Source organism: Taurulus bubalis (assembly GCF_910589615.1).
Source record: "Taurulus bubalis genome assembly, chromosome: 21".
Classification (NCBI taxonomy): Eukaryota; Metazoa; Chordata; class Actinopteri; order Perciformes; family Cottidae; genus Taurulus; species Taurulus bubalis.
Window position 1 is genome coordinate 2468664 of NC_136609.1, and position 26934 is coordinate 2495597.

Sequence of the window (26934 nt, forward strand, 5' to 3'; positions counted from 1 at the left end):
TGAAAGGTTACGTCATATTCAGATATGTTGCGTCTTTCACCTGATTGGACCGAAAGCTAAAAGCAGGCACCATGACATCATAAACACTTTCCACACAGGTTTATTCATTGAGAATTCAAAATGTTGCTCACACGAGGAAAAAACAAACAGAAAAATACAAATCTTACTGCATTGGTTATGGCACATGAAAACATCTCTATTCTCCACTTGAGACTGAAACGTATGATGATGAAGTCGGACGTTTGAAAGCTGGCTGCAGAACAAATAAAAAGCAACAGTGCATAGACGAACATTTATGGCTGAATCCTTTGCAGATGTGTGCACGTGAATGTGTCGGATATAAAGTTTGTGCACATGGTAATGCATTTTCTATAAGCATTGCACATCTGTGTGTCGGCGTTGCACATTTGCTGGACGCATTTGGAAATGTAATTCTTTGTGAAAGCGTTCACGTCACATTATACTAGAAGCATGGTTTATAAAAAATAAATATCCATTTGTTACGGCCGAAAAATACGATTTGAAAACATCTTCCCAAGTGAGACGGTTGCAAAAAATAAAAAAAAGGCTATCACTCAAGTGCTAAAGGTTACAGATAGTGTTAAAAAGGGAAAAGAAAACATACATTTCATAGACAATAATTGTGTTTATGTTGCTCTTGGACGCTGAAATGTGTTGATGACTGCACCGACACGCAACGGAGTATTTCAACTACTCCATTTTCAACTCCAGCACCGACAAATACTGGATATAAATACTAGAGTTGTAAATGTGCCGTGTTTCGTTCAGTTCTTTGTGATCACAGTGGTATATCCCTCTCTGAGATAAACTTTAGGACATAAGGGACAAGCATGAGAGGGCTTGCTGAGATATTCCATATTAATTTATCCTCCCACCACAATAAGAGAGATCACAGGATTAAAGATGGCATAACAGCAACAAGTCTTATATCAGATAGATGAGCCCTGCTTGTACCTCCTGCACCACTTTCTGACAAACAACCTTTGAAAAACAAACACAGAAAGAATATTTCCAAATATCCTTAAAGGCTCTCGCGGCTTTCTTCAATCCAGCCCTTTCGCTTGAATATGTAACTTATTATTTGCCATCTGACTACGTGTCTTTTCCAGCTACCGTCTTTGTTTGATTCCATCAATACTTATTTCTATCGTGCATTGCATCTTATATATATTTTTTCAGATGTTTTGGGGGGGGAAAGCACCTGCACATTGGCTCTGTGGCTGAATCCAGAACCCGTGACCTCTTACTTTGTAACTGTAAACCGTTTTGGAACTACTTCCCACGAAGAAAATAGTCCCTGTGAAATCCGTCTGTGTTCTGTTAACCATCCAGAGTAATCAGGACATGGTTTCTAAATCTCAACGCCTCACTAGCTAGCACCAAGCACGCTAATGCTAACATTTATATCAACGTTATAGCGACTGTGAGCTGAAAAGTCACAAACAAACGAATTAACCATTCAGAGACAACAAATATGGCTGCCGGAGCGTCGCTGGGCGTCACCTGAGCTTAACGTAGATTCAATAAGTGGGGAAATCCTGACTAGCACCATATAAGAGGGGCCAACACAAACTATTTATTCATGACCAAAAAATACTTATTTACAATAGGTAGAAAAGTACGTGTGGACAAAAGCACGACTGCCTGCTCCGTCCAGCGTTGTGTGTGTGTGTGTGTGCGTCTATCTCTTGGCGTGGCCGGCGTAGCTGTTCTCGATGCACAGCACCACGTAGGAGCTGGAGCAGCTGCTGGCGCTCTGCTTGAGCAGGCTGCCGCTCTGCAGCGACGACGCCATGCCGGTGACCGCCTGGTTGCCCACGCGCCACATCTCACACAGGCTGTCGGCGTGGCCGAGGCCGGCGCCGGTCGACCCGTGCCACAGCATCTTCTCTGGCCTTGGGGTTGAAGGGAAAAAGAAGCATGAAGTTACAACATTTTGGCGGCTTTTTAACGCCTACTTTTGTGATTTCATTCCTCCATTTTAAGCGAGTGCGTCTCTCACTTAGTTTAAAGGATTGTGTGACACATTCATAAGTCCTCTGGCTCACCATGTGCTGTCATTGAGGACATCTTTGCCGTCGAAGGAGTAGATCGGCACGTTGTCCTTCACTCGGCCGTCATTGAAGACGCCGTCCCAGCTGTCAAACAGAACCTCGTCCTGACAAAGATGAGAGAATTAGTACGAAGGCAGATTGTGCCAGGCTAGCCGTTTCCCCCCGTTTACAGTGTTTGCGCTAAGCTAAGCTAACCAGCTGCTGGTTGAAGCTTCATATACCGTAAAAGTCGGGTTACAAGCCACTACTACCTTCGGTGGGTGTCCCCGCTGTAGCCAGCTAAGTGCTGCTGCTAGCTCACCGAAGGTAGCAGCCCCGGCTCGGGCAGTAGCAGCAGCAGCGGGGAGCTAGCATCAGCGCTAGCTTGCTACAGCGGGGACACCAACCAAAGGTAGTAGCGGCTTGTGACCCGACTTTTACGGTACCTTCAGGTTGAGGATCGGCATGCGGTCCCTGTCGGCCTTGCGGACGATGCTGTGCAGATCCTGGAGTCTGGCGGACAGGAAGGCCCGGAACGTCCCCTTCATGCCGATGGCCTGAGCCTGAGTGAAGCACAGGAAGTCTGCACCGCGGATGCCCCGCATGGAGCCGGTCTGAGGGCTGTTCAGGGCGATGAGGTGGAGCTGTGGGAACACCAACATGCTGCATTGTAATAGTCCATTTTACAGTAAAACCTAGAGCAGAAGATGTGCTGGTTTAAAAGCCTTTCTCACCCCTGGACCTGAGGTATGGTGGTGGACTGGAGTCTGGGGCACAGGAGGAGGGGGTCTCCTCTGGGGAGTGACCGGGTAACGAGTGTCCGGGTAGGCAGGACGCTCCTGGGCCGTGTTCACAGAAGTCCTCCCGTCTGGGTGATTTATCCGGTCCGAGTAACTGGGGAACCTGGGATCTGTTGGAGCCGGGAACCGTGGATCCGGCTGGAATCGTGTGTCAGGTTGGTGTCTGGGCTCAGAGTGGGTCGGGTGTCTGGGGTCAGAGTGGGTCGGGTGTCTGGGGTCAGAGTGGGTCGGGTGTCTGGGGTCAGAGTGGGTCGGGTGTCTGGGGTCAGAGTGGGTCGGGTGTCTGGGGTCCGGGTGATGCTGGTCCGGGTGATGCTGGTCTGGGCGATGCTGGTCCGGGTGATGCTGGTCCGGGCGATGCTGGTCCGGGTGATGCTGGTCCGGGTGATGCTGGTCTGGGCGATGCTGGTCCGGGCGATGCTGGTCCGGATGGTGCTGGTCTGGGCGATGCTGGTCCGGGTGCGTCTGATGCCCAGAGTCGCCGTGGACCGGGCTCTCAGGCGGCCTGTGGGAGTCGTGTGCGGCGGTGTCGGTGTTGGGGTGGTGGTGGTGGTCTGGGGAATAGGGGACGACCGGTGGGGGCTCCGCCGCCAATACCTCGTTACCCTGAAGACAAAGAGCCTCGTATCAGATAAAACACCACGCATTGTATATTCTGAAGAAGAGGAAAGAGGAAGAAGGACACTCACATCCTCACTGGGCAAAGCAATGTAGCTCCCGAGCTGAAAAAATAAAAGACAACTCCATAAATACACATGGGAAGTCTTTTCATGTTCCTCCTGCTGATAAAAAAGGTATTTTTTTCTACCTGGACTTGACGAATTCCATCTCGGACCCGTATGTAGAGATCCGTTTGTTCGATGATGTAGACCAGAGAGCCCTCAGGCTGTCTCCTCGCAGTGGCTGTCATGGTGTCGTAAGACCTCAGCACCGTCACCTGCAAACAGAAACACTCAAAGTCAACACTTCTCCTCCAGCTGTGACGACGGTGGCATTTGTATTTTTATGATATATTGTTTGATAATAAGGTAATAAATCAGACAAATCTGACGGTGTGAATACGTTTTCTTACCCCTGAGGAGTATCCAGGTTGACCGGGCACTCCAGGTGGTCCCGGTGGTCCAGGAATATTGATAGCTGTCAATCAAAAAGAGGAGGACAGTAATCAGACTTAAGGCTTTAATGCATTTGCAACAGCTGTGACACCTTTTAAATAAAAGGTTTGAATAGATTTGTGCAGGCCGAGGACCAGCCAGGATCCTGAATTTGAGTCTCATCTGGTAATTTAAATGTCCAGGGCTTTTATTTTGAAAGGTAAGCACAGAAGTTTGTCTTTTGGAGCCGCCATGAATATGAATATGTCCGTTCCAGGACTGGTTGATAAGTTTATGACGAAACAAACGCCCCCGTTGCATAAACCTGACTATGACTCACTCTGCGTGCCCCTGTGAGCCCCAGGTAAGGATCCTCCTGGGGGTCCGGGCGGCCCCGGGGCTCCAGGTTGCCCATCGTAGCCTCTTCCTGGTTGACCCTGTGGCCCCTGAGGGCCTGGTGGGCCAACAATGGAGTCTCCTCTCGGGCCCTGACGGAACAAGGACAGAAATAAGTGTTCATATTTGGACTTCTGAGCAGAAAGCCTTATGGTTTTGACGTTGTGGTCTTACGGGAGGTCCGGGTTGCCCTGAGCCTCCTGGGCCGCCGTAGCGGGGGTCGTAGTATCCTCCACTCGGCTCTCCTTTCTCTCCTTTGAAGCCCGGGCTGCCCGTTTCACCTTTCAACTCATTCTGCACACATAAACATCCAAAGACGTGTAAATAAAAATCCTACTGGCGCTAATAGTTGGACTTCAGAGCGGACGCTTACCCTCAAGGTGTAAAGGTCCACGGTTGATCCGCCACCTGGATCACAAACAAAAAGCTTTGAATTTGTCTTTTTAAAACATTAACTTTTTCGGCTTTTTCTGCACAGACGAAAAGGCGCTACCTGTAATCTCAAGCGTCCCTGCTGGTCCTCTGTCTCCTTTCTCTCCTTTAACGGCTACAAAACAAGAGAAACGGCAGCTTATTAACCGCTGCAGCTTCACATGGAACAGACGGAGAGAGAGAGGCATCCACAAGCGTCTAACTATTCCTTCATGAGGTGAGGTTACCTGGGTAATGCCTGGAGTTGTCCTCATAGCCCTGAAATAAAAACAAAGAGGATCGTTCACAATCATAAGCAGCGACATTTAAGTATCTCATATCTGACTACTTTTAATAAATGAACATTTAGTTTATTTCCTGGATAGAAATATAGAATAAACCAATAAATAAAATACAAAATCCTCACTCTGCTTCCATCTGCGGGGAAAGAAGGACCTGGAGGTCCAGGAGGGCCCGGTGGACCTGGAGCTCCCTGAGACACGACAAAACATGAATGAATGAATAATGAATATATACTTTATTAATCCCCAAGGGGAAATTTGGTATCGATTCCAAAGTAAATGGGACTGAAATTCAACCTCAGTGGACTTTTAAAATCAATTCTGCGAGACTCACAGCGTAACCGGATCCATATCCAGAGCCCGAGTCTCCCTTCTCTCCTCTGCCGCCGTTCAGCCCCGGTCGACCCTGCGAGTGAAGCCATTGTGTTCAATATGAACATGATGAAAGTGTGTAGACATTAAACATGTGACTCCTCGTGGTGAGGTGGACTTACAGGTCTTCCTGGGATCCCAATCTCTCCCTTCTGTCCTGAAGGGCCGTATGGACCCTGGAGGAGAAGAAAAAACAATTATTTCACTGATTTGATGCAGTGAGTTACTCAAAAAGTGGTAAATGAAAAAAGGGTACGCACTGTGGGTCCCTCTGGGCCAGGGGGTCCTACATCGCCCTGTGAATCAACACACAGACACACTGTGAACAACGGCGTTTTAGGGAATGAATCACTTAGTTAGACGCTTAAATTCCTGCGTGAATATTTTTACCGGCCGTCCTGCCAGACCTCCGATGTACTGAGGTCTCCCATCGGCCCCCAGGATGAGACCGGGCTCTCCTTTCTCCCCCTGAAAGAAACAAGAGGAACTCAACACACATCTACTATTACTCCAATAAAGTACGCTAGTGTGCTGCTTTAACTTTGTAAGGCGAGGTATCGGCACCGCTTTTCAAAATAAAATAAAAAGGTTTTCATTGCAATCTGTGCCATAAAGTTGCAGAAAATGCATTTATATGTTTGCCTGATAGATGAATATAAAGAGAGAGCAGGAAGTTTAAACTGTAATCACAGGGAGAAAATATTCATGTCAATATAACAAAATACTCACATCTTGATCTCAAAATGATGAGTTAGGTAATGAATTTGGATGCACAGCAGGTAAATAAAATAGCCAAAATGATATTGATGATAATATTACAAACTATAATTATTAAATAAATACATTTGAGCTAATTGCGTGTCTTATTGTGCTCATTTTGCATCTCTTTTTATAGTCGTTTTGCATTTCTTTGTGGATTCTACGGGTCTCTCTGAGGGACATTTTGCAGGTGAAGACCAAGGAGGGAAACAAAATGAATAATTCCGTATCTTTGTGTGTGAAATGAACTCAAACTATGGGTTATCTTACTTTAGGTGCATATCCTGGAGTACCCGGTTCTCCCTGGTCTCCTTTTGGTCCTGAGGGCCCCTAAATAAAAAAACACATAATACACTGACTTCCGCCCATTTTGTCAAATTCAATTTAAAATCTGTGTGATATTGATAAACGATGCATACCGGGAATCCTGCTCGACCTGGAACACTATTCCCTCCCTGGAGAAGAGAGAGAGACGGCATGAAGGGAGAGAACATGATGATAATAACGTGTGAAAACAACTTGGGTTTAGTGTTTCCATCTGCTGAGGTCAGAGGTCACAACTCACCTGGTCCTCTTCGTTCCAATACAGGTCATTATACTACAGCAAGACAAAGTTAGGTCCGTTAGTGAGGCGGTGGACACACAGCGATGCAGGCAGTGACCGTTAGTGAATATGAGTAATCAGACGTTAAGGGGGGGCTTCAATGGGGTTAAAGTCATTCTTCACATGTTATGGACCTCCCACTCACATCGCTGGGCTGGTAGGTGACTTGTCCTGGGGGCCCGGGAGGCCCTGGAGGTCCAGGTAGCACTCCGTCTCGCCCTGGCAGACCCTGCCACAAAAACAAGTTAATTAAAAAAATCATTCATAAGAAGAGTTGAGATATATTGATAAAAAAAGAAGCACTTATAGACTATATTAAGAAGGCAAATATGAAGATTCTACCTGCTAATCATCAGTATTAATACATACATATTAATCGTTTAATGTTTTTGTAAATATTCTGCGCATGACTCACCGGCTCTCCTCTCTGCCCTCCGGCTCCCTTTTCACCCTGAAAATATGAACTTTATTAGTGCCATTTTATTGTCTGTAATATGGTCTGCAAAAACAACAAGTCCCAGAATGCATCTGGCCTCATACCGGCTGTCCGGTGAACCCGTCGAGACCTGGAATCCCGGGAGATCCGCTGGGTCCCTCTGATCCTTTGTCTCCGTGGTTCCCTGGCAAACCGGGCCGACCCTGAAAACCACGATGAAACATTTATAACGGCAGTAATATCAGTAATATCAGTAATATCCCTCCGTTAATAACGACGACACCAGCTATAGGTGAGCAGTACTCACAGGTAGACCTGCGATGCCGGGCGGACCCTGGAAGACAGAGCACACAGAGACATGAGGCACAGAGTTCTGCAGAGAGGAGGGTCAACGTGAGGGGGGAGGGTGACGGGTACCTGAGGGCCAGGGGGGCCAGGGGGGCCGCTGAGTCCAGGTACGCCGTTGTTGGTCTCGTATCCATCCGGGTGCTGCAAGGAGGAGGAGGAGGAGGAGGAGGAGGAGGAGGAGGAAGAGGAGGAAGAGGAGGAGAGTTTTCTGTCCATAACTAATGCTGATGATCTGTTCTCAGGGTTCATTCACATTCTGACCAATGGGTTTCATGACTTTTCCATGACTTTAAACCAAATTTCCTTGACCAAACATTTAGTGAAGTCTGGGTGTAAACAGTAAAAAGTGAGTAAATGTAGTATTTAAACTAACAATGAGAATACAAAGCATACAGTAAACCTTAAATGACACAAATGAATGAGACAATAGTTTGATTAAAAGAATAAACATTTATATAGATGCCTGTATGTATGCCTGCTTATATTTTGAGTCTTTCTTTTAAAAGCATATTCATGATTTCAATCTCAGCGTAAATGAACGACATGAACACATGAATATAACACATTTACATGACTTACTAAACTTTGAGGATTTTATTTTTTTAAAGGACTTTTCCAGGCCTGGAAATAACCATTTTAAAACCGTATGTCCGTATGAACCCTGTGTTCTTATATATTAGAACACGTCACGTCCTTTCTTCTTACGGGCTTACTTTCTGCATGTTTATGTGGATTAATTATGACAGATAAATATTATTATTAAACGTCAGATGATCAATGATTCATTCATTCATTCATGTAGAAACAAGACTTTACACTTCAGAATAACATTACATTAATAAGCTTGAATTTAAATAAAAAGAATGATGAAATTCAGCGCTCACAGAACATTAAAGTTAAGTTTATAAAAGCTCCTTTGATGCTTTGTCGTCTGCAGAAATAAACAACCTAAAAGTAATCTTAATTCAGAGAAGACGATGCATCAAATATCATTTCTCTCACCAGAACATTTGTGATGCACCTTTATGCGTTTACTCACATATCCAAAGCGGGTCGGTGGTCCTGGTGGGCCAGGGGGTCCCGGGGGTCCAACCGGTCCCATGGGACCTGGAAGCCCCGCCAGCCCGCTCTGCCCCGAGGCGCCCGGCAGCCCGAGGTCACCTTGAGCACCCTGAGGCGAGGAAGGACAGCTTGACTCCCGTTATCAGCCGGTAAGGAGACGTTTAAAGAAAGTGAGGAAGAAGAGGACATGCAAGAGACGTGTGCAAAGAAACAGAAAGATATCACAGAAGAGGAGTGGAGGTAAGCGCCTGTAGCGAGGCTGAGGAAGTTTCAGAGGGAAAGTGGACTCACTAAGTGGTGAAACGGAGGCCGATAAAAGGTTTAGGAGGAAACCACAGAGTACCCGTTACACACCGTAGAGGATGGAGCAAAGTAAGACAACAGGCCGGTGAAAAAGTTGGAGTCTTGCGCGGTTTGCTGGAGGAAGGTAACAAACACTGAGGACAGAGTCTATCTGGATGCACCCACCACACATTTAGCATTTTAATTCCAAGTTGGAGAACAAACATTAAGATGTAACTGTTAAGTATAATAAGCACCTTTTCTCCAGATGCTCCTGGAAGACCAAGATCACCGCTGTCACCCTGGAGGGGATTTACAATGAAATGTTTTATTGGGAAATCTGTGAGAAATGTTCAGCCGTTTGAAATCAATCTGTACTTTCGCACCTTCTCTCCGGATCCGGGTTGACCTATTCTACCAGGAGGACCAGGAGGACCCTGCAACGCCACACAATCAGTGTTTAATAGCCCGGTAATGTTATTATTTATTATTATCACAAGCTCCCACAACCCAAAGACGAAAAATCTGCAAATCTTCACATTGAGAAGCTGGAATCATCCATTTTTTGAGCATTTTTTATTGAAAAAAAAGACTTGAACCAATCAAAGGTTGTGTAAAAAGAACTCACGGGTAGACCGGGGAGTCCATCCAGTCCAGGTGGTCCAGGAGGTCCGAAGGCGACCGGACCGTTGGGCCCCAGTGCCACTGAAACCCCGGGAGGGCCCGGAGGCCCCGGCTGGCCTGCAGGACCGGGGGCCCCCTGATGACCAATCACAGTCATTAGGCTGTGCAACAAAAAACAACTCTAAATCCTGGTTTAGTTTGAAGGATCGTCAACGAACCCGGATTCTGTCCAAGTCTGAGAATCCAGAGCTTTCCATGTCGAAGAACGTCTGTGGAGGCAAATTAAAAAGCAGAGAAAAGTCTTGAATCAATGAATCCTGAGAGAATAAAAGGTGTTAAGGTGTTTAAGGGTGTGGACGTACTGGGCGGTCACCGGTGCCGGTGCCGGTACCGGGTCCAGGCGGTCCTGGCAGACCCGGGGGGCCTCTGGGTCCTGGTTGCCCGTCTCCAAGCTCACCCTGGAAATATCATTATCATTATTACACTGAATAAACCTTAACTTATAATATTACATCCCTCTCTTTCCACTCCAACCTTCTGGCCTTGAGCCCCAGGTGCTCCTGGACTTCCTGGTACACCTTGTGGCCCGGCGGGTCCCTGGGGACAGGAGCACCAACAACATTAATCCAGAACTAATTCAGTTTAATAGGAACATCTGGGTCTGTGCAGTAGGAACAAAGACGCTTACAGCTTTCCCATCCTCTCCCGGATCGCCCTGAAAGACAACCAAGAATCAGTGACTTTTATTTACAAAAACAGAACATTTGTGGAGGAAAAAAAAGACTTTCTGTACTCACAGGTTCTCCATCTTCTCCTGCGGGTCCTGCGGGTCCTGCGGGTCCGGGTGTCCCAGAGACCTGCTTCACGACGGAGCCGTCCGGAAGTGTAAGCGTCTCCGCTCGGGGCCCGGCGGGACCAGCGGGCCCCGGAGGCCCCTGAGCCCCGCGGTCTCCTTTATTGCCGGAATATCCGAAGCCAGTGCTACCCTGGTGAGGTGAAGGAAAGAAGGATTTTAAAATGTCGGTACGTGCATCTCCAGTTGGTTTCTTTATCTTTATCAAACTACTGTTTTCAGGAGAGAAGCAGAAACTCCTCAGTGTGAACAAGGTGAACTCACCTTTGCACCTTTTTCTCCCTGCAATGAAGAAAAACAGTTACATATAAAGATGTGTGTGTGATTGGCAGCTGATTTCACATTTCCTGCACACAGGGTGACGCTTCTACCTTCTCTCCACCTGATCCACCCTGAGAGGAGGAACCGGAGGAACCGGAGGAACCGGACTCTCCCTTCGGCCCCGCGGGGCCCACGTCCCCCGTGGAGCCTCTCTCTCCTCGGTCGCCCCGGTCACCTTTCTCACCTTTCTCACCTCTCGCTCCGCCGGGACCTGGAGGAGTCACATGAGAAGAGTCAGGAACACCTTGATTCAAGACATCGTGCAGAGAGGATGATGCTCCAAACAAACGCAAACACACATTCTGATGACACACTCTGCACGGAAAGCATTACACATTATGGGATGTCACAGGAAATGTGCATTAAGTCAAACTGTGAACGTCATCCAAGATGCAAAAGTGCATATTCATGAGAAAAAATAAAGAGAAGAACTATCAAACTAACAATTATTACAATTAGAAATTGCAAAAAAAAAAAAAATTGAATTAAAGAAATTGTTCAAATGAATGAAAAGATGTGTTTGCATCAGTTTGAGACAATTTAAGGGTTTTCTCTCAGTTGTCTGGCGCCACCTGGTGGACACATTTGGACGGTGGAAGCAGTGAAGCAGACGCATCATTCTGCCTTTTGACTTTTCTATTAATACCAAGAACTGCAACATATTTAGAAAATAAATAATGATGAAATACATTTGATGTCTTGTTCAGACATTTCTCCTTTAAATAAACGTGATTCTTACTTTCGGTTGGTCATCTCTGTCTTTTGCACATGTATATTTACTATTTGTATTGTCAGTTTTCATCCACATCATCACTGAGAACCGAACAAAGAAACACACTTGTGAGTTAAAACTACATTTCATTTAATTTGGTAAATATTTAGTATAGATTCTTGTAGATTTCAATGCATGGGAAAGATAACTTAATGCAAAGGTTGTGGGTGCATAAACTGATAAAGAATAATGATGATTTATTCTATTCTTTAAAAGCTAGTGTTAATCTGTAATATTTCCTCTACATATATGGTTATGCTTGATTGCATATTGTTGGATGCCATATCCGACGCTTTGGAAGCAGCGGCATGTTCGCTGTGATAATTATTAATATGCAACATGTCATCTGAAATAACGTAGATTATGACCTCAATAATGTCCGTGGATGTCCAAAAGACAGAAAGTGTTAATCTGTCTCTAAAGTCTCTAAAGCAGATTTTAGAGCCAAAAGGGAATTTTCCTTTTCTTCTTATGAGCCACTTCTTCACTACTTATGTGAAGCTTCTTTAACTCTCCACTAGGGGGAGCTGAAGAGTTTCACATGGCATATTGAAACCCTGCAGCAAAACTCCCCTCACTCTCAGGTCCAGACAAGCAGCCTGATGCACATATTTAAGGATAAAAGCACACAGAGTCTGCAAGGCGTTTTGTTGGCAGCGGCTGCTGTGTGATTAAAAACTTCCATTACACCTTTTCCCGCAGTGTGATGGTCGACTTGACCGCCGCACACTGAAGACGTGCAGTCGTAAGCGACTTCGCTGATGGCGACGAAGAGCTTTTACCTGATTCTTTGGTTCTGGTTCCACCTGAGGAGATCAGAGGGGGTTCAGGAACCGGCCGCAAGGAAGGAGGTGTGGTCTGGAAACACGACGCGGTAGTTTAAAATGGCTGAGCAGCAGAAACCCCTGAACTTTAATGCCTCATTATCAGATGTTTACACAGATTATTTCTACATTTGAACTCAAACTGCAACTTAAAGTCTTTAATTTGTATTCGCACAAAAGCTACAAATAGCTTTATATCATCAGCTTTATTCTTGAGACTCTGAAAGAGTATTTAAAAACAGTAATAATCTTGTTAATTGTCAGTTTGATGATTGATTTGTTGATGCTGGTTATCTTGTGCTCTTATTTTGAAACAAATGAAAATCCTCCCAGCATGCACCGAGGCAATACTTCTCATGGTATATGAGTACATGCATGATTTGGAATGATTGCTGTCAAGAAAATATAGTTTATGGTGTTTTTAATCTGTGACAAAGGCTGCAAACATTTGCAGCACAGCAACCAGTTTATTAGACGTCAACAGGAAGACGATGTGGATGTGTTGCTGCTGTAACACCGCAACATGCTAACTTCTATACTCATTCATGCACTTTCATTTTAAATAAACGCAAGAAAGGAAAAGACACACCTTCACTGTGTGTCTCCTCTCTCCATCACCGCTGCCGAAGTCTCCAGAAGCCTGAAAGACAGACAGAGAAAAGATGTCACACACAAATCATTCATACATTTTGAATTAAATACTTTTAATAAACTAAATACTCACAGCGTCAGAGTCGTCCTCGTCGTCACACAAACGCTCAGCCGCCCGATTGTTTCCCACCACTTTCAGATCTGCAATCTCACCCTGAAAACACACAGGGAAGGCATTTCATTTCTTCGTGACTCATCGTTTCAGGAGATTAGCTTCCTCTGGAATCTCCAAAGAGATGGAAAACATGAGAGATGACTCAGGGCAGAATAATGCATCAGCTGTCTTTGGAAGATCTGATTCTGTCTCTCTAACAACATGCAGACTTTTGGAGCCAAGGTGGACTCCATGACACTGCCTTAGAGACCAGGTCGTGTCCTTAAAAAGTAGTTTTTTGCATTTTTTGCAGCTCAGAATACAAGCGTGAGGAGAAAATGTCAACTTTTATCACGACTCCATTTCCTCTCCACTTCAAAAGGCCATGTGACCTTCACCTGGGTCACTGACCGGGTGCAAGCTGAGAAGTCAGAGGTCAAAAGTTGAGCGGGGTCAAGTAATAGATTTACAACAACGAGAAGGGTTAAGTCTGCCCTTCCTGTTGCCTAGCGTGCCCCGGACCTGCTGTGAGGAGCCACAGAGAGACCCTAAAGGAGGGGTCTGACCCGACGGAGAGGTCACTCAAACACCCTCACACCTGCTCTTTTAGCACACAGTGAATTACTGACTCCTCCGGCTCCCGTGGGCGACATTTGGAGGAGATTCGTGGCTGTTTTTCATTCACTTCTGTCACAAATGTGACGAGCAAACATCTCTTCAGCGCTTGAGCATTTCCTCTGCCGGTACCCTGGAGTTTACGGTCAGGAGATAGACTTCTCCTCCAAATGCTAAAGTGTAAAAGAGGTGTCCACAGTAAAAGTAGGTTATTTTTCCTTGTTTTCATAGTTGAATATGTTCCTATTCTGTGTGTAAAGCTAGATGATTGTGCAGCTGTCAATGGGTGTAACCTCATCAGCTCATGCAATAAAAACCCTCTCGTTCGTACCTTCATCTGGCATTAAAAAGGTTACCTGGAACTTGTCGGCGTCAGCTCCGCCCGCCTGCCCCACGAAGATCCCCGCCCCGGCGTCGAGCTCCATGGGATCCGGCGAACGCTCAAACTTCACCACCTGCGGCTCGGAGTCGCATCCCTGGTAGAAGGTCACCTGCTCCTCGTAGACCGCCAGCGAGAAGCGGCTCCAGGTGCCCACCAGGCTCGGCACGTCGAAGCTGGCGGCCTCGTACGAGGCCTCGGAGCCGGGCTCGGTGTAGAAGAACTGCACCTTCTGGCGGCCGGACCGCACCGCGCTGAGCTTGACGCCGATGTACATGATCCTCTGGGACCCGTCGGTGATGGAGAAGAGCACGGAGGCGGCGGGGGTGGAGGGCTTGACGTGGAAGAGGAGGGAGAAGTGGCGGTGGAAGGGGTTGGGCAAGTGGGCCCGAGCCGGCTGGCCCGACGCCGCCAATGAGGTGAAGACGTAGGCGGTCCCGCCCCGCGGCCCGTAGGACCGGGTGATCGCATCTGGAGGAGGGTCTCCGATGAGCTGCAGCAAAGAGACGCCGCTCTCCTCTGCAGGAAACGGAGGACAGGAAACAGAAAGTCAAGAGACGGATTGTTTTTAAAGTTAGACAAGAACTGCATGGAGGAAATTCTAGAGATTCCTGAACAAAATCCACCGACAACAAAAAAATACTTTCAATATAGGACCCCTTGTAAAAAGAAATGCAAAAATGTGTCTCCAAAAAGCTCGGGAAGTTTTTCTAGTGGTTCAGAGAAAAACATACTCACAAGAAATCCTTTTTCTACTTTGATGCAACAGTGAGAATTAATGGAAAAACAAACCTTTGAACAAACATACAGTTATTGCTCGTGCAATTACTGCTTGGAATTTTCTACCTCCTCATATAACTCATTTAGGTATAAAAAACAACCTCAGGACATTAACCACTTGAAGTTTTCCATTGCTTTTGTAGTCATCTGATTTTTCCTTGTTAAATTATGGATGCACTACACAATATACATGCTAGTCCTCGACTGCACTAGGTATCTGATTGTACTATTTTTATTGTATTTGACTGTTTCACGTTATGTTTTGCACGTTTTTGTATGCATTACATTGTGTCCTTTCTGTGGACCCCAAGAAGATTAGCGGCCGCTAAGGCATCAGCTAACGGGGATCCAGTTAATAACCTAAACAACAAATCCTTTTACTACAGTGAGAATTAAATGGAAAAACTGCTGATGTTTCAGTTCCCATAGATTCAAACAGCCCGAGAGACCAACAGATTATATTCTCATAAATCAGCATCACAGGGGAGAAAGCGGTTTGTGCGGCGGACGCTCGTCCTCCGAGGACGGGCCCGTCACCGCAGATTCATGAGAGGAGGCGACCAGAAAGTACAACGTGTGCATTAAACGGTCGCGGGGGTCAGAGGTCATGGGGGTTTCCCAAGGTTTATTAATGATGTGAAAGTATTACATGCAGCTATGTGTAGTGTTCAGTCAGAGAATGTAAAGGAAGCTGTAACTGACAAAGACCAGCTGCCTGCAAAATAAATAAATAATCATGTCGGGGCACACTTTCAGTCATGCAAACAGAAAAAAAGACCATTTTGCTGCTAAACTCTGCATAAAAAGGAGAATTGGACGCGTAACTGGTCTTTAAAATGCCAGAAAAATGCCCGTAACTAATTCCCAGGTTTTGTCTGAATAGTAAAAACCCAAATATATAAAATGTATGATTACATGAGACTAAGTTAAACAGGAAATACACTTTTTTTTGTGCAGATTTAAGCATTTCATTGATTTTAATTTCAGGACTTTTCACCCTTACATTTGCTTTAAAAAGACTTTATTGGTGTCGACAGGCGGTTTCTGTTTTTTTGCACAACTTTCCACATTATTCTGACCAACACTCATCTCCTCAGACCCGACTGCACATCTGCACTCGCCCACTTGAATCCTCCACACTTGTTCTCACAAACACTTTGCATGAATGGCGGCGTTATGTGGAGTCGTCCCGCTACAGCAGCTCCAGCTAAGCCATGGATTCTGTGGGATTTCATCCAATTGGACGACACGTCGGGTGGTCAACTTCCCACTGAGGACACCTGCTATTGGCTCATCTCCCAGTGACACAGTTGCTGCAGCTGTTGCATGAAATAAACTGCTCAAATGATGTAGAATTCAAGCTTTAAAAAATAAAAATCTCAATAAGGAAACTGCCTCTTCTGCAGCAGCCTTCATACGTACACATTCACATCTGGAAGCTCTCCAGTCCAACCACAGCTCCCACTAAACAGGCCCGTTAAGGCTCCCATGAACAAGAACGTCTGCAAACTATTCCGCTCTTTCCTAACTTCTTTATCAGAGTTGCAATCTCAGTCTCAGCCTCTGAATTTAATTATGTTTTTCATGTGAACCAAAATGCCAGATGATTAACATGAGCCCATTTTTCTGGTTATTTCAACCATTTATACCTTAAATACACATTATCATTAGCTCAGCTGGTAATGCTATAGCATATATTGTATATTAGAGTGATGCGTGTGTTAAATAGCATTACATTTCTAGTGTTTCTTAATCTGTACATTCTTAAAAGAGCCCAGATGGAAGCTGGCATGACAGCCACACTGTGAGCTTCTGTCCGCTCCCTTCTTCACGCCAACATGCAGCGATGTGCACGGCCAATTAAGACATGACCTCATGTATTCTGTTACAGAGGCTGAGTGTAATGCGACATGTCTGTACGTTACAACATTTAACCCCAAAAGAAATCAATGCCTGTTCCACCGTGTGAAGTAAAGAAAAGATGCTGCCAGCGGAGAGCGGCTCCAACAGACAGATGGAGAGGAAATGCGTGTCAGATGTCCATGGGAAAGAGGAGCATGAGGGACTCCAGCATGAAGCACACAGGCCGAATCCCAAAAGCCTGCTCGGACACAACATGTCAGTTAAGAACTGAAATGTCATCGCGGCACTGATGGACTCCTCCAGAAGTTTAGGAATGTAAAGTGCCTCCTCGGGGGAAGAGGAACGGCTTCCCCGGAGGCCGAGAATCATTAAGATTCAAATAATGCTTTTAAAATCTGCAGCAGACCGGACTTTGCGTCTCTTTTAATTGGCCCCAAAAAGCTGTTCATCGGGGGTCGACTGAGTTTGAATCCAGAGTCCTGTCCATGTGGGTCAGTTCAGGTAGAGCGGAGCCATATTTTAATATGATAATCATGATTAGGTTATACCCTGATATACAATTATGTCGTCTAAATTGATACTGACTTAGACTTCGAGAAAAAATCTGATCAGATTAGTTTGATTGAACTATTTGTGCACGTCTTTAATTCACAATAGGCTTTATGCCATGTGGTTATTTCATTCATAGAGACTATTCGTGTCTTGATCTACCAAAAAACACATCGGCCATCCCGAGGTTCAGGTTGCAAATTCGTTGCATGTAAAAAGTAATTTCTCTGACACGGTTTGCACGTGAATACTGATGGAATGTCTGGTTCTGGATGCAAAGCATGAGCAGCTCAAGTTCCCTGCAGACTGGACTGCCAAATCTCAAATTTAGCAGTTCCACATCTGCACAAGCAAGAATACTTTTACTGCTGTGATATGATGTGTGCTGTGTGAGAATCAAACCTGAGAGAGAAAAGATTTCTGTGCATCCCACAATGCAATGCAGGTGGCAGATAACTTGCTTGATAACAGTACTGCAGTATTGGTATTTTTGGAGGAGGACGTCAAGGCCCGTTGCGACATAAAATGTCCGAGTGCACAAAATGAAAACCTTCTCATTCCGCGCCTATAATTAAAACATTTCTTTCTATTCCGTGTGAGCAAACGTTGCATGCAGAAAGCTGCAGTGCACTAAAAAGATCATTTAATTGTCTAATGACACACATGTATTCAGTTCAGTCTGTTTCTCCATCTTAAAACACGTCAGGGAGCACACATGTTTATAGCTAGCTAATGTTATAGCTAGGTAATGTTATAACTACCTAATGTTTAGCCTTCAAGTCCTGGGTGTCTCTTTCAGACGCCGAACATGCCAGTTAAACCAGTGGGTTCAACCAGTGACCGCCCCAGCTGCAGGTCTACCCTCGTGGGACCGGACCGACTGGACTTCCCACGTGTGAACAGCAGAGTGGCATCAGCTAACACTTCAATCGGAGGCGGCGCAGCTGTGCCATCCACCGCGCCCCTCTGCTCCCCAGAGACTCCGTAATCCATGTTTGGATACACGGAGCTGAGAGCAAATTAAAGCCGGCTGATGGGGATCAGTGAGGAGTTCAGATGGATTTGACTTTTTATTCCCATCCAGCTTTCCTTAAGATTTGAAATAGTCTGGTTTCTTGGCTGCGGTCCAATTTCAATATTATTTGTGCAAGTGGGGAGAAATGTAGTGCACAATGTAGTGGAAGAATATGTGCATATTTTACCTTCATTTCCTTTTTAATAACGCATTTAGTTTGTCCAAACATGGGACCATGCCCTGAAAATGCTTGCAGCAGAGGCAGCCATAACTCCATAGTGTCTCCGCAATCAAGATATTTTGCAAAATACATTTAGTCGTTCTTTTGCGAAAACTTATACCACCGTTATGCAGAAGCTAGTTAGCTTAGCTTAGCATAAAGAATGAAATCTAAGGGAAACAGCTAGCCCGGCGTTATCTGAGGCTCAAGCCGCAGTAAATGGATTTTACAAGCCGACTCCTGATGACCAATGAGCTCCTATTGCTGCAGGAGCCACAACCAGCTCACCACTAACTGGAAAACATCTTTCAGGCCAACAGGAAGAACTCGGATCAATGCTGGATAATTATGCAGCGTAAAACGATTCAAGAGTTTTTAAAGAACTGTGAACCACTCTTTTTAAAGAGCGGGTAATTCCCGCTCACATAAAAGTGTCTGTTCCACTTTGTCCCACTCTGTCTCTGCTCATCTTCTAGTGGTGGGCAAAGCACTTAATTACCACCCATCAAGTGTTACTGGTTTGAGTGGGTGGGCGACCTCTGACATCTGGCGGAGACTTCGAGCCGCCCGGTCTCATCCCAGTCACAAGGCTCTCTTGTTACTTTCCGCGACACCGCTGCCCTTTCTCCCAAACCGAGCACACAACCGTCACGCTCTTTCTCCTGGGGCAGACCGACTTCCCACCCACAGCCGCCATTATAAATGCCATCCTCCGCACCACAGATGGCCCAATTGTTTCCCCGCTCTGCGACTCTCGAAGCCTCGGCGGCATTCGTCCCCTAAGTCCACACAGAATTCCTCGTCCAGCTGATCAGAAATGTGATGGAGTAGATAACCCGGGACAGAAAGGAGTGAGTAGGACGTGACATGAGCCGTGGGATGATTATTCTTCCACCAGACTTACGCTGCATGGAGGACACCAAGCGTAAAAGACAATTATATGCAGAACTAATGCATCTTGTATGGCCTTATCAAACATAATGTCCTTAAAACCAAGTTGTAGTCCATGTCTCGTTTGGCATGCATGAAGTAAAGCAGGTGTTTGGAATTTCCCACCCAATAAAAACAATGAAGAGAACATTAACGTTCACTACATTTTGTGATTATAACTCAGAGAAGAACTAAATTCTGCACCACACAAAGGACCATAGACGTCGGAGTAAAACATTCAACACACGTATCTGTGTTTAACAGTGTGGTTTATGTCTGAGTTCAAAGGTTATCCAAACAAGAAAAATACTAAACTATCTGCCACTTCAACCCAGAACATTTACATGAAATGTTCCTGTGGGAAAACACGTGATAAAGATGGTTTCATGTCGTGAAGTTCATGCCGTCTATGCAGCACGATTTATGACGCCAGTGAAAGACCGGACAGGGGCCTCCGGAGCATTTCCTGTCTTAAGGGTTTACACTCAGGAAAAGGCTTCTTGGCTTTTCCAAAATGAAACTGGAAACCTTTAACTCGATGCAGAAAGTTATTTTAAGTGGGTTTATGCAGCCAGAATAAACTTGGATGGACGTAATCATATAATAAAGTTTCATTTTTCAATACAACGTAAATAAAAGGCTACAAAGAACATGTAACGCTGCTGACACAAAGAAACGGTGCTAAGACATGAAGGAGGCATGCGGCCGGCGACGGTGACGTGAACTCAGTTTGTTTCTGTTTGTGCTGAACAGAAACAAACAGTAGCAACAACGACCGCTGATTTTGCATGTTTTAACGCACTGATTGCAGCTTAATTATACTTTACATTATCGGCAACCATTTTCCACCTTTTAGGCATCATTTAGTTGTAAAGCACGTCTCGGAGAGTCAACGTGCAGAGACTTGAGTCGGAGCATTCATCACCGTAAACATGTCAAATCAATCCGCGCCTACAAATGCCACAAAAATTTGACAACAATGAAAGCAGACATGGTGTTTACTGTGATGGATGGCTTGAAAGGGGAACTCAACCAGACAGAGTCGGTCAAGACAAAGAATACAAAAATAAATATATCTTGGGGTGTGGCATTAAAAAGATGTGAGCCAATCAGATCTCTGCAGCCTGCTGCTCATCTCTGCAAAAGGCTTCAGGCTACATTAGCTGCTACGAGCAGTAGGAACAATGTGTGAAATAGAGATTATATAGTTTGTCCCTGCAGGTTGAAAAGACATGTGTTGCTTAAAAATGTGCAATTCTGAAAATGTTAACACTAAATGTGGTTTGAAGTATTGTAAAGTATTTGTGATTGAATTAAAACATGCAAAATCATGTTTAAGGTGACTCGCGAGAGCCAAAATGTGCCAAAACACACACACACACACACACAGAGACTGAAACGCTCGACAAAAAGTGACGTGACATCGGATTCAAAATGTATCACGAGACAGGATACATTCTAACCCGCGGGGGTTACCTTTCCGGTTACTAACTGACGCGCACGCCCTCTCGGGCAGCAGGTGGCACTCCACCGGGAGGCGCCCGTTGTCCAGGGACGCCCAGCAGCTGTCCTGCAGCACCTGGCAGAAGCTGCGGCAGGGCAGGTGCCGGGGCGCGGCGGGCGGCGGGCACCTGGGCGCCAGCAGGAGGCAGAGGAACCACTCTGCGCTGTGGTGGCACCTCGCCCTGGCGAGCCACGCCCACTCCTGTAGGACCGCCCCCACCTCCTCCACAGACGTGTGGTTGAAAAAGTTGGGCAGCGCGAACAATTTGGGGCTTTTGCCGGAGCAAACGGGCCAATCGGACGGCACCGGGAGACAAGATTGGTCAGAACCATTGATGCGACTATCAGAGAGGTCAGCTATAATCGTGGTTATATCACCTTCTACATCTGACCTAAGATCGGTTCCGGACCCGTCCTTTACCCCGAACCCAGACCCCTTCCCCACCCTCTCCTCTCTGAAGCGGTTTGCATTACCCGTGGTGTTAGGGCTACCGGTCTCCACCGTCTTGGCCGGGCCTCCGTTAGTAGTCCAGGCGATCGGGGTCACGTCCCACGCCTCCACAAACTTACGGGTTCCGGTCGTCACGTTGACAAGTTCTTCCCCAACCCCGGATAAATTGTCATCCTCCTCTTCTTCGTTGGCCAGCGTGCCGCTGGATGTGGTGGCGGCGGCACCTGTCGTCGTTCCCGCTGGCGTCGTCAGCGCTGGAGTCTGGGTGGTGTCCTTCAGAGCCGGGAACCACAGCCAGGCATCCAAGCTCCCGGCACAGAGAACCAGGAGAAGCAACGGCGTCCTCGACATCCTCAGCGGTCCTCCAAGTGTCTGAGCGTGCAGCAGCAGCACTCCAGTCCACACAGTCCTCTCACTGTTTCCCAAAGCGCCACCTGCTAGCCAGCCGGTCAACAGTTAAATCCAAAGCGGTTCAAGGGCCACTTAGCATCCACTGAATGGAAACCAAGACATACAAACTCTGCTCACTGTCAGAGACCCTCCCACTGAATGCAAACTCAGGAGAAAGCACTTACATGGGCAGGGGGAGACCCAAAGTGTGGAGGCAGGCTCGCTCCACCGAGTCATTGGTTCCTCAAAGTTGCCCCAACGCACTAAAACTCCTCCTCTGTGAGTTGATGAGTGGGTCCCCTAAGACCTCCTCTGCAGCCCGGAGAAAAAGCATGCGAGAGTTCGTGTTACCACAACGGCACACCCGTTCCTGCGCGGGAATAACCTCAGGGAAATAAGGAGTTTTTAAATATATACGTGAGCCATAATGGACAGGTTGAGTTCACGTTGTGCCGAGCGTATCGAAGCATAACGGGCATCAAGTTCAGAAGCAAGTAGTAAAGGGGTCACCAGGGTGGGAAATACAAGGATATATGAGGATTATCTGGACTTGAATAATGGACACTGCCGCCGACAGGTTAAGATAACGAGGTGTTCAGTAACTGGCATGTCTGTCTGATTCATTGGCTTGAGTTCTTGTGTGTAACAGTATATTTTGATATGTCGTGGTGGAAAGAGAGCAGCGTGAATGAAGGACGGCAGCTGAGGAAGCGAGGGCGTATCCGATTGGATCGATGTCTTAAGCTGCTCTCCCGGGGGAACCGGCTCCATTGCCTCATCGGAGAAAATCCTCGGGAAAACGCAGCACTTCCAGGTTCTCACAGATGGAGGGATGCCCCCACCCACGCACCCTTCTTCTCCCAGGCCTCCTCCTCTTCCTCCACACAGCCCTGTGTGCCCCCATCCTCCAGATACCCGCCTCATCTGCCAAGCTAGGACATCCAGCTGTTACACATTCCAGCCCTCAGACCTCCCACGCCCACGCTGCATGACATTTGGATCTTTTGGAATCTGCATCTTGATAGTTTGTGTCGTTCATACATCGCGGCTACCGCTGTCAGCGCATGAGCTGATTCTGGACAGCGAGCAGGAAAAGAAGGGCGAAGTGTTCAGATCGGATGCTTTGGGGAGTGTGTGAAAGCCAGCTGTCACTGACGTCTAAAAAGGCAAAATAAAGCTACTCAGGGGGATTAACCGGTTGATTAGGTGAATCTTGACTCCCTAAACCTTTAAGAAGGATACTTCACACTCTGTGTGTCTTAATGCAGAGTTAAGTCGATTATCTTATTATTATCTGGGTCAGATCGGCACTGGAGAAGTGAATGAAAAGTATTGTTTGCATGCAAGGGGACAAAACCACACAACATACAGTTAGAAACTATAATGTGGACATTATTAAGTAAAAAAGGGGCAACATCTGAAGACAATGAGCCTTGAAAACGAAAACTGTGCACCAGCAAGGACAGAAAACAAATAACAGAAAAGCTCATATGTCTCAGTCTCGCAGTAATTACCAAAAGCAATTACAGAGTGTGTGTTTGGGGAGAAACTAGACTTCCTGTCTGCTTTGTGATTGTGCCATGAGATGTATTCATTTCACCCGCCATCGCAGAAGAAAGAGAAGCATGATGCATTAAATTACCTATAAAAATGGATGTTTCTGACGTGAAAAAGCGTTATTCGTGCAACCTGAGAGAGAACGAACAAGTTAAACGTCGCTTGATGAACATATCTGGACTTTACGTCTCACCACGGAGGAAAAACACATTTTCCTTGATATGTTCGTGTTCAACACACGAGTCAATACATCTCCATAAATGCCCTGCAGACTCTCCCACATGCATGTTAACCCTCCCTGTGTGTTTGCAACACGTTTCATCGCCATCAGCTGTCAGCTGCTCTGACCTGCACGGGGCGAGTAAACACAGCGCGGCTTCAGCGAGTTAGTGGATGTTTATGAAGGCACCTGGCGCTTTCCGTTTAGAGTTACTCACGCTCACGCATACATACGCATGCAGCTATACACACAACACGGCCCGGTGCTGCAGCTGCACATTACCGCCCCAGTGGGACGGTTCTGCCTGCTTCCTCCTTAAACAGTTATATAGGATCAGTTTGGGAGATTTACTGCTTTTTTAAAAGCTTTTTCCCACCAAGGCTCTTCTGCCGTTTGTCCTTAAACTTCCCAGGATGCCTTTCAGCGACCCCTAGAAAAAGTGCATCATCTTAACATGCGGGTTCCTTTAATACGAAGGATGTTTTCTGCTCCGTATTACAATTATTATGTGGTGAGAATCTTGACCCAACAGAGATGTTGGAAGGCAGAGCGAGGCTAGCTGTTTCCCCCTGGTTCCAGTCTTTATGCTAAGCTAGGTTAGCCTGCTTTTAGTTACAGCAGCAAACTCATCAGCAATTGCCTTCACCTTTCCTCCGTTCCTCCTATTGCTACAAACATATTAATATATATATATTATATTCCACTTCTGTCAACAGATCCTCGAAATGCAAACTGGCTCTTTAACTGAAGCCAACGAGCTCCATCCAAACCATAAGAAACAGCCCCAGTCCAGAGAAACAGTGACACGTGTCCACATACTTGCGGCCATGCAGGTTAGATAGAACGACTACGTTGTTTTAGAGAACTGAAAGATGTTTGTCGAAGAGGAAGAGGTGCAAAGAAAGAGGGGGTGTTTAAACTGCAGCTGTGCTAAACTCCCAGAGTGTCTAACGGCCTGAGGTTGTGTGTTTAAACTTTCTTAGACCTGCAAAAACATCCCTCTGCATTCAGTTTAAATGGCTCCTGTTGAGGCGGGTGTGTTTTAATTGAATTGAAATCTCCATATGTGGGATTAAGTTTCTGTGAGGAGGAGGAGTTCAGAGTCCGTCGTCAGGATGCAATCGCACAATGATTGGTTGCATTTCCATCTTTACAACGTGTTGCAGGCGCACATTAATCGCACAGAACACCAACTTGAAGGTTAACACACTTTTAGAGAAGTCATGAAACCTCCCTCAACCCATGATACACCCTAATAAGGTGCATCATGTTTCTAGCACATAGTTCACACTTGGATGTTAACCAGGAAACAAGAGCTCAATAATTAGCTCATGTTTTCTGGAACTTTGTTGTCAGTGTTTTTATTCTTTGGACCTGTATCTTGCAGATTTGCTAAGTTAAATATTGAGCTCATGAAACAGTTGGATTAGTGCATGAACCCTGAAACAAATGCAAAACTAGATATAAAAGCTGCAGGACTTCCATGGACCAGCAGGGGGCAGCAGCAGGCTGTGTTCATCACCGGGTTTAAAGGCTTTACTTTACAGATCAATCATTGCGTTTCATTCCTATGTAACATTATATAAGAGGGCTTCACTTTTTTGTATCAGCGTTTGCAGAAAAGGTTTTGGTCATTGTGTTTGTGCTCCTCCCAGTAACTCGTTGACAGCACAGGTGAGGTGTTTTTAAGCATAAACAAAGCACAAAAATGTTCAAAAACCAAACCTTTGTCCATGTTTAGTTATTGTGTTGATGCTTTCTATTAGAGGTGAAAAATACCCATAATAACTTTACGAAGAGAACTTTGCTAACTCCAAACTACAACATGGTTTCCTGCATAGTGGAAATGAGACGTTTTCATTGCCAAAATAATAAAGAGGAAATGCTGCCACCTGTTGTATAAAGTCTGGAGCACGACAGAGATTAACTGATGAGTCTCTCCCCCAAATCTGTACCAATATTTGTGTGATTTGGTTTAAATATCACATTTAACAAACCTAGAAACGTCTTCATCGCGGCAGTAAGCCACCGACTCTCCTCGCTGATTTCTATCTGTGCTTTGCAGTTATCAAATAACTCAAATTCCTCAAACCGAAGAAGCAAACCGGTTCCCTGTGGGGCATCTGGGCAGAAGCGCAGGAGAAATCAACACCCATGACACCCTCCTCCCTCCACGATCCTTACACCCGGCGGTATGTCGAAGTGGGTTTTTGGCACAGACAAAAGGGGGCATTTTCAGACGAGAGGGTGTGAGGTTATCGCCTCAATGCTCGATTCATTGAGCAACACGGGAACCCGAAGACAAGACAGTCCCCTCCTTGTGTGGAGGATCTCAGTGTGTTGAATGAGGACGCTTGTTGTAGGAACCAGGAAGAATAATGGGAGGTGAGGGTGAGGCTTCTTCTGAATGTGAGAGAAAGAAAAAAATATCCAGAGGGAGGAGATGAGCACCGAAGTGGTCGACCGCAGACAATTAAAAGCAATCATGGAGCGTTTAACGTGATTAAAAAAAAAGGTCGTTTCGGTTCTGAGATGGCTCGGTTGCAGCTGTCAGAGGTGCATTTTTTTGCAGCAGGAGCCTGAAGAGACGTGACATTCAAGGCCCTCGTAACTTGAGGCCTCGGCGCTGCAGGTGAGTTCAAATTCCTGCAGCCCAGGCACTGTACTCCAGGGCGAGTCCTGCTCGCGACCCCGCTGGCGCTCAGAAAGCGGTGAACCGCAACAACCACAGACATCAGACGTCAGACAGCCAAGCGCTCGACTTTTACCCCAAATATGACGTCAACGCAGACATTTTGACCCCTCACATTCCTCCGTGTAGTTTTTTATCACTTCCCCTCATTTGAAATGAACACCGTGCATCATTTCACACGTCACTCCCTCCAGCATTCACTGGCTGCTGAATATTGTGCAAAAAGAAGAAGAAACATGTTTTTCACTTCCAAATAAGCAGCTGCACACATACTATTGTTTAGAGTCTTTTTAAAGTCTCTTTGTGGTCGTTTTGAGTCTCTTCCTGGTTACGATGTGTCTCTTTGAGTTACATTTTGTAGGTGAAAGCCAGGGGGACACTTTCACTTCAAAACTCATCCATGAAAGTATCGTGTTACAGTAAATACAGTGTAAGTTAAGACGTTAAGCACGAGACCAGCAGAACGCCCAGAAACAGGTCATTTCCCCACATATCTGACCTTCCTTTATATCTCTGAAACTGGAACACAAGGCCAAACACATCTCTGACCAGTGAGCTTCTTCTTGGCTGAGCAGCAGCAGCTGAATCACCCTGAAAGAGGCTCCGCCCTCTTGGCAGCCTCTGCCGTGGAAACGATTCATGCACTGACGTGATGTGCAGAAAACATGGAAAAAGATGACAATGGATGAGTCGGCTCTGAGAGCAGTTCAG

General features: G+C 46.1%; 1 protein-coding gene across 2 annotated transcripts; it reads right to left on the bottom strand.

The window, feature by feature from the left end:
* Positions 1-84: 84 nt before the first annotated feature.
* Positions 85-21959, bottom strand: LOC306753047 (uncharacterized protein). 2 transcript variants are annotated; one of them, XM_079236878.1, is made up of 41 exons: positions 21388-21959; positions 14031-14572; positions 13039-13119; positions 12904-12954; positions 12273-12348; positions 10769-10929; positions 10662-10679; positions 10342-10530; positions 10233-10259; positions 10079-10141; positions 9907-10002; positions 9763-9813; positions 9549-9680; positions 9307-9357; positions 9178-9222; positions 8993-9055; positions 8616-8747; positions 7646-7717; positions 7536-7562; positions 7333-7431; positions 7208-7243; positions 6938-7021; positions 6608-6643; positions 6459-6518; positions 5820-5897; positions 5690-5725; positions 5552-5605; positions 5392-5463; positions 5183-5248; positions 5004-5034; positions 4838-4891; positions 4718-4752; positions 4519-4638; positions 4289-4436; positions 3927-3991; positions 3663-3791; positions 3544-3576; positions 2789-3460; positions 2501-2698; positions 2070-2179; positions 85-1916 (listed from the first exon to the last, which is right to left on the bottom strand). In XM_079236878.1, the coding sequence occupies exons 1-41, from the start codon at positions 21713-21715 to the stop codon at positions 1703-1705; spliced, it is 4635 nt and encodes a 1544-aa protein (XP_079093004.1). In that variant the 5' UTR covers positions 21716-21959; the 3' UTR covers positions 85-1702. The 2 variants fall into 2 exon arrangements, with proteins under 2 accessions (XP_079093004.1, XP_079093005.1); XM_079236879.1 differs by lacking the exon at positions 8993-9055.
* Between the last annotated feature and the right edge of the window lie 4975 nt (positions 21960-26934).

Excerpts from the sequence above, each read along its gene's own strand:
- LOC306753047 (XM_079236878.1), bottom strand. The coding sequence starts at position 21,715 with ATGTCGAGGACGCCGTTGCTTCTCCTGGTTCTCTGTGCCGGGAGCTTG. Across the intron at positions 10,142-10,232 it reads CGGGAGAGGATGGGAAAGCT|GGACCCGCCGGGCCACAAGG; the intron begins GTAAGCGTCTTT and ends TCCTGTCCCCAG. Across the intron at positions 6,644-6,937 it reads TCACCTACCAGCCCAGCGAT|GGAGGGAATAGTGTTCCAGG; the intron begins GTGAGTGGGAGG and ends TCTCTTCTCCAG.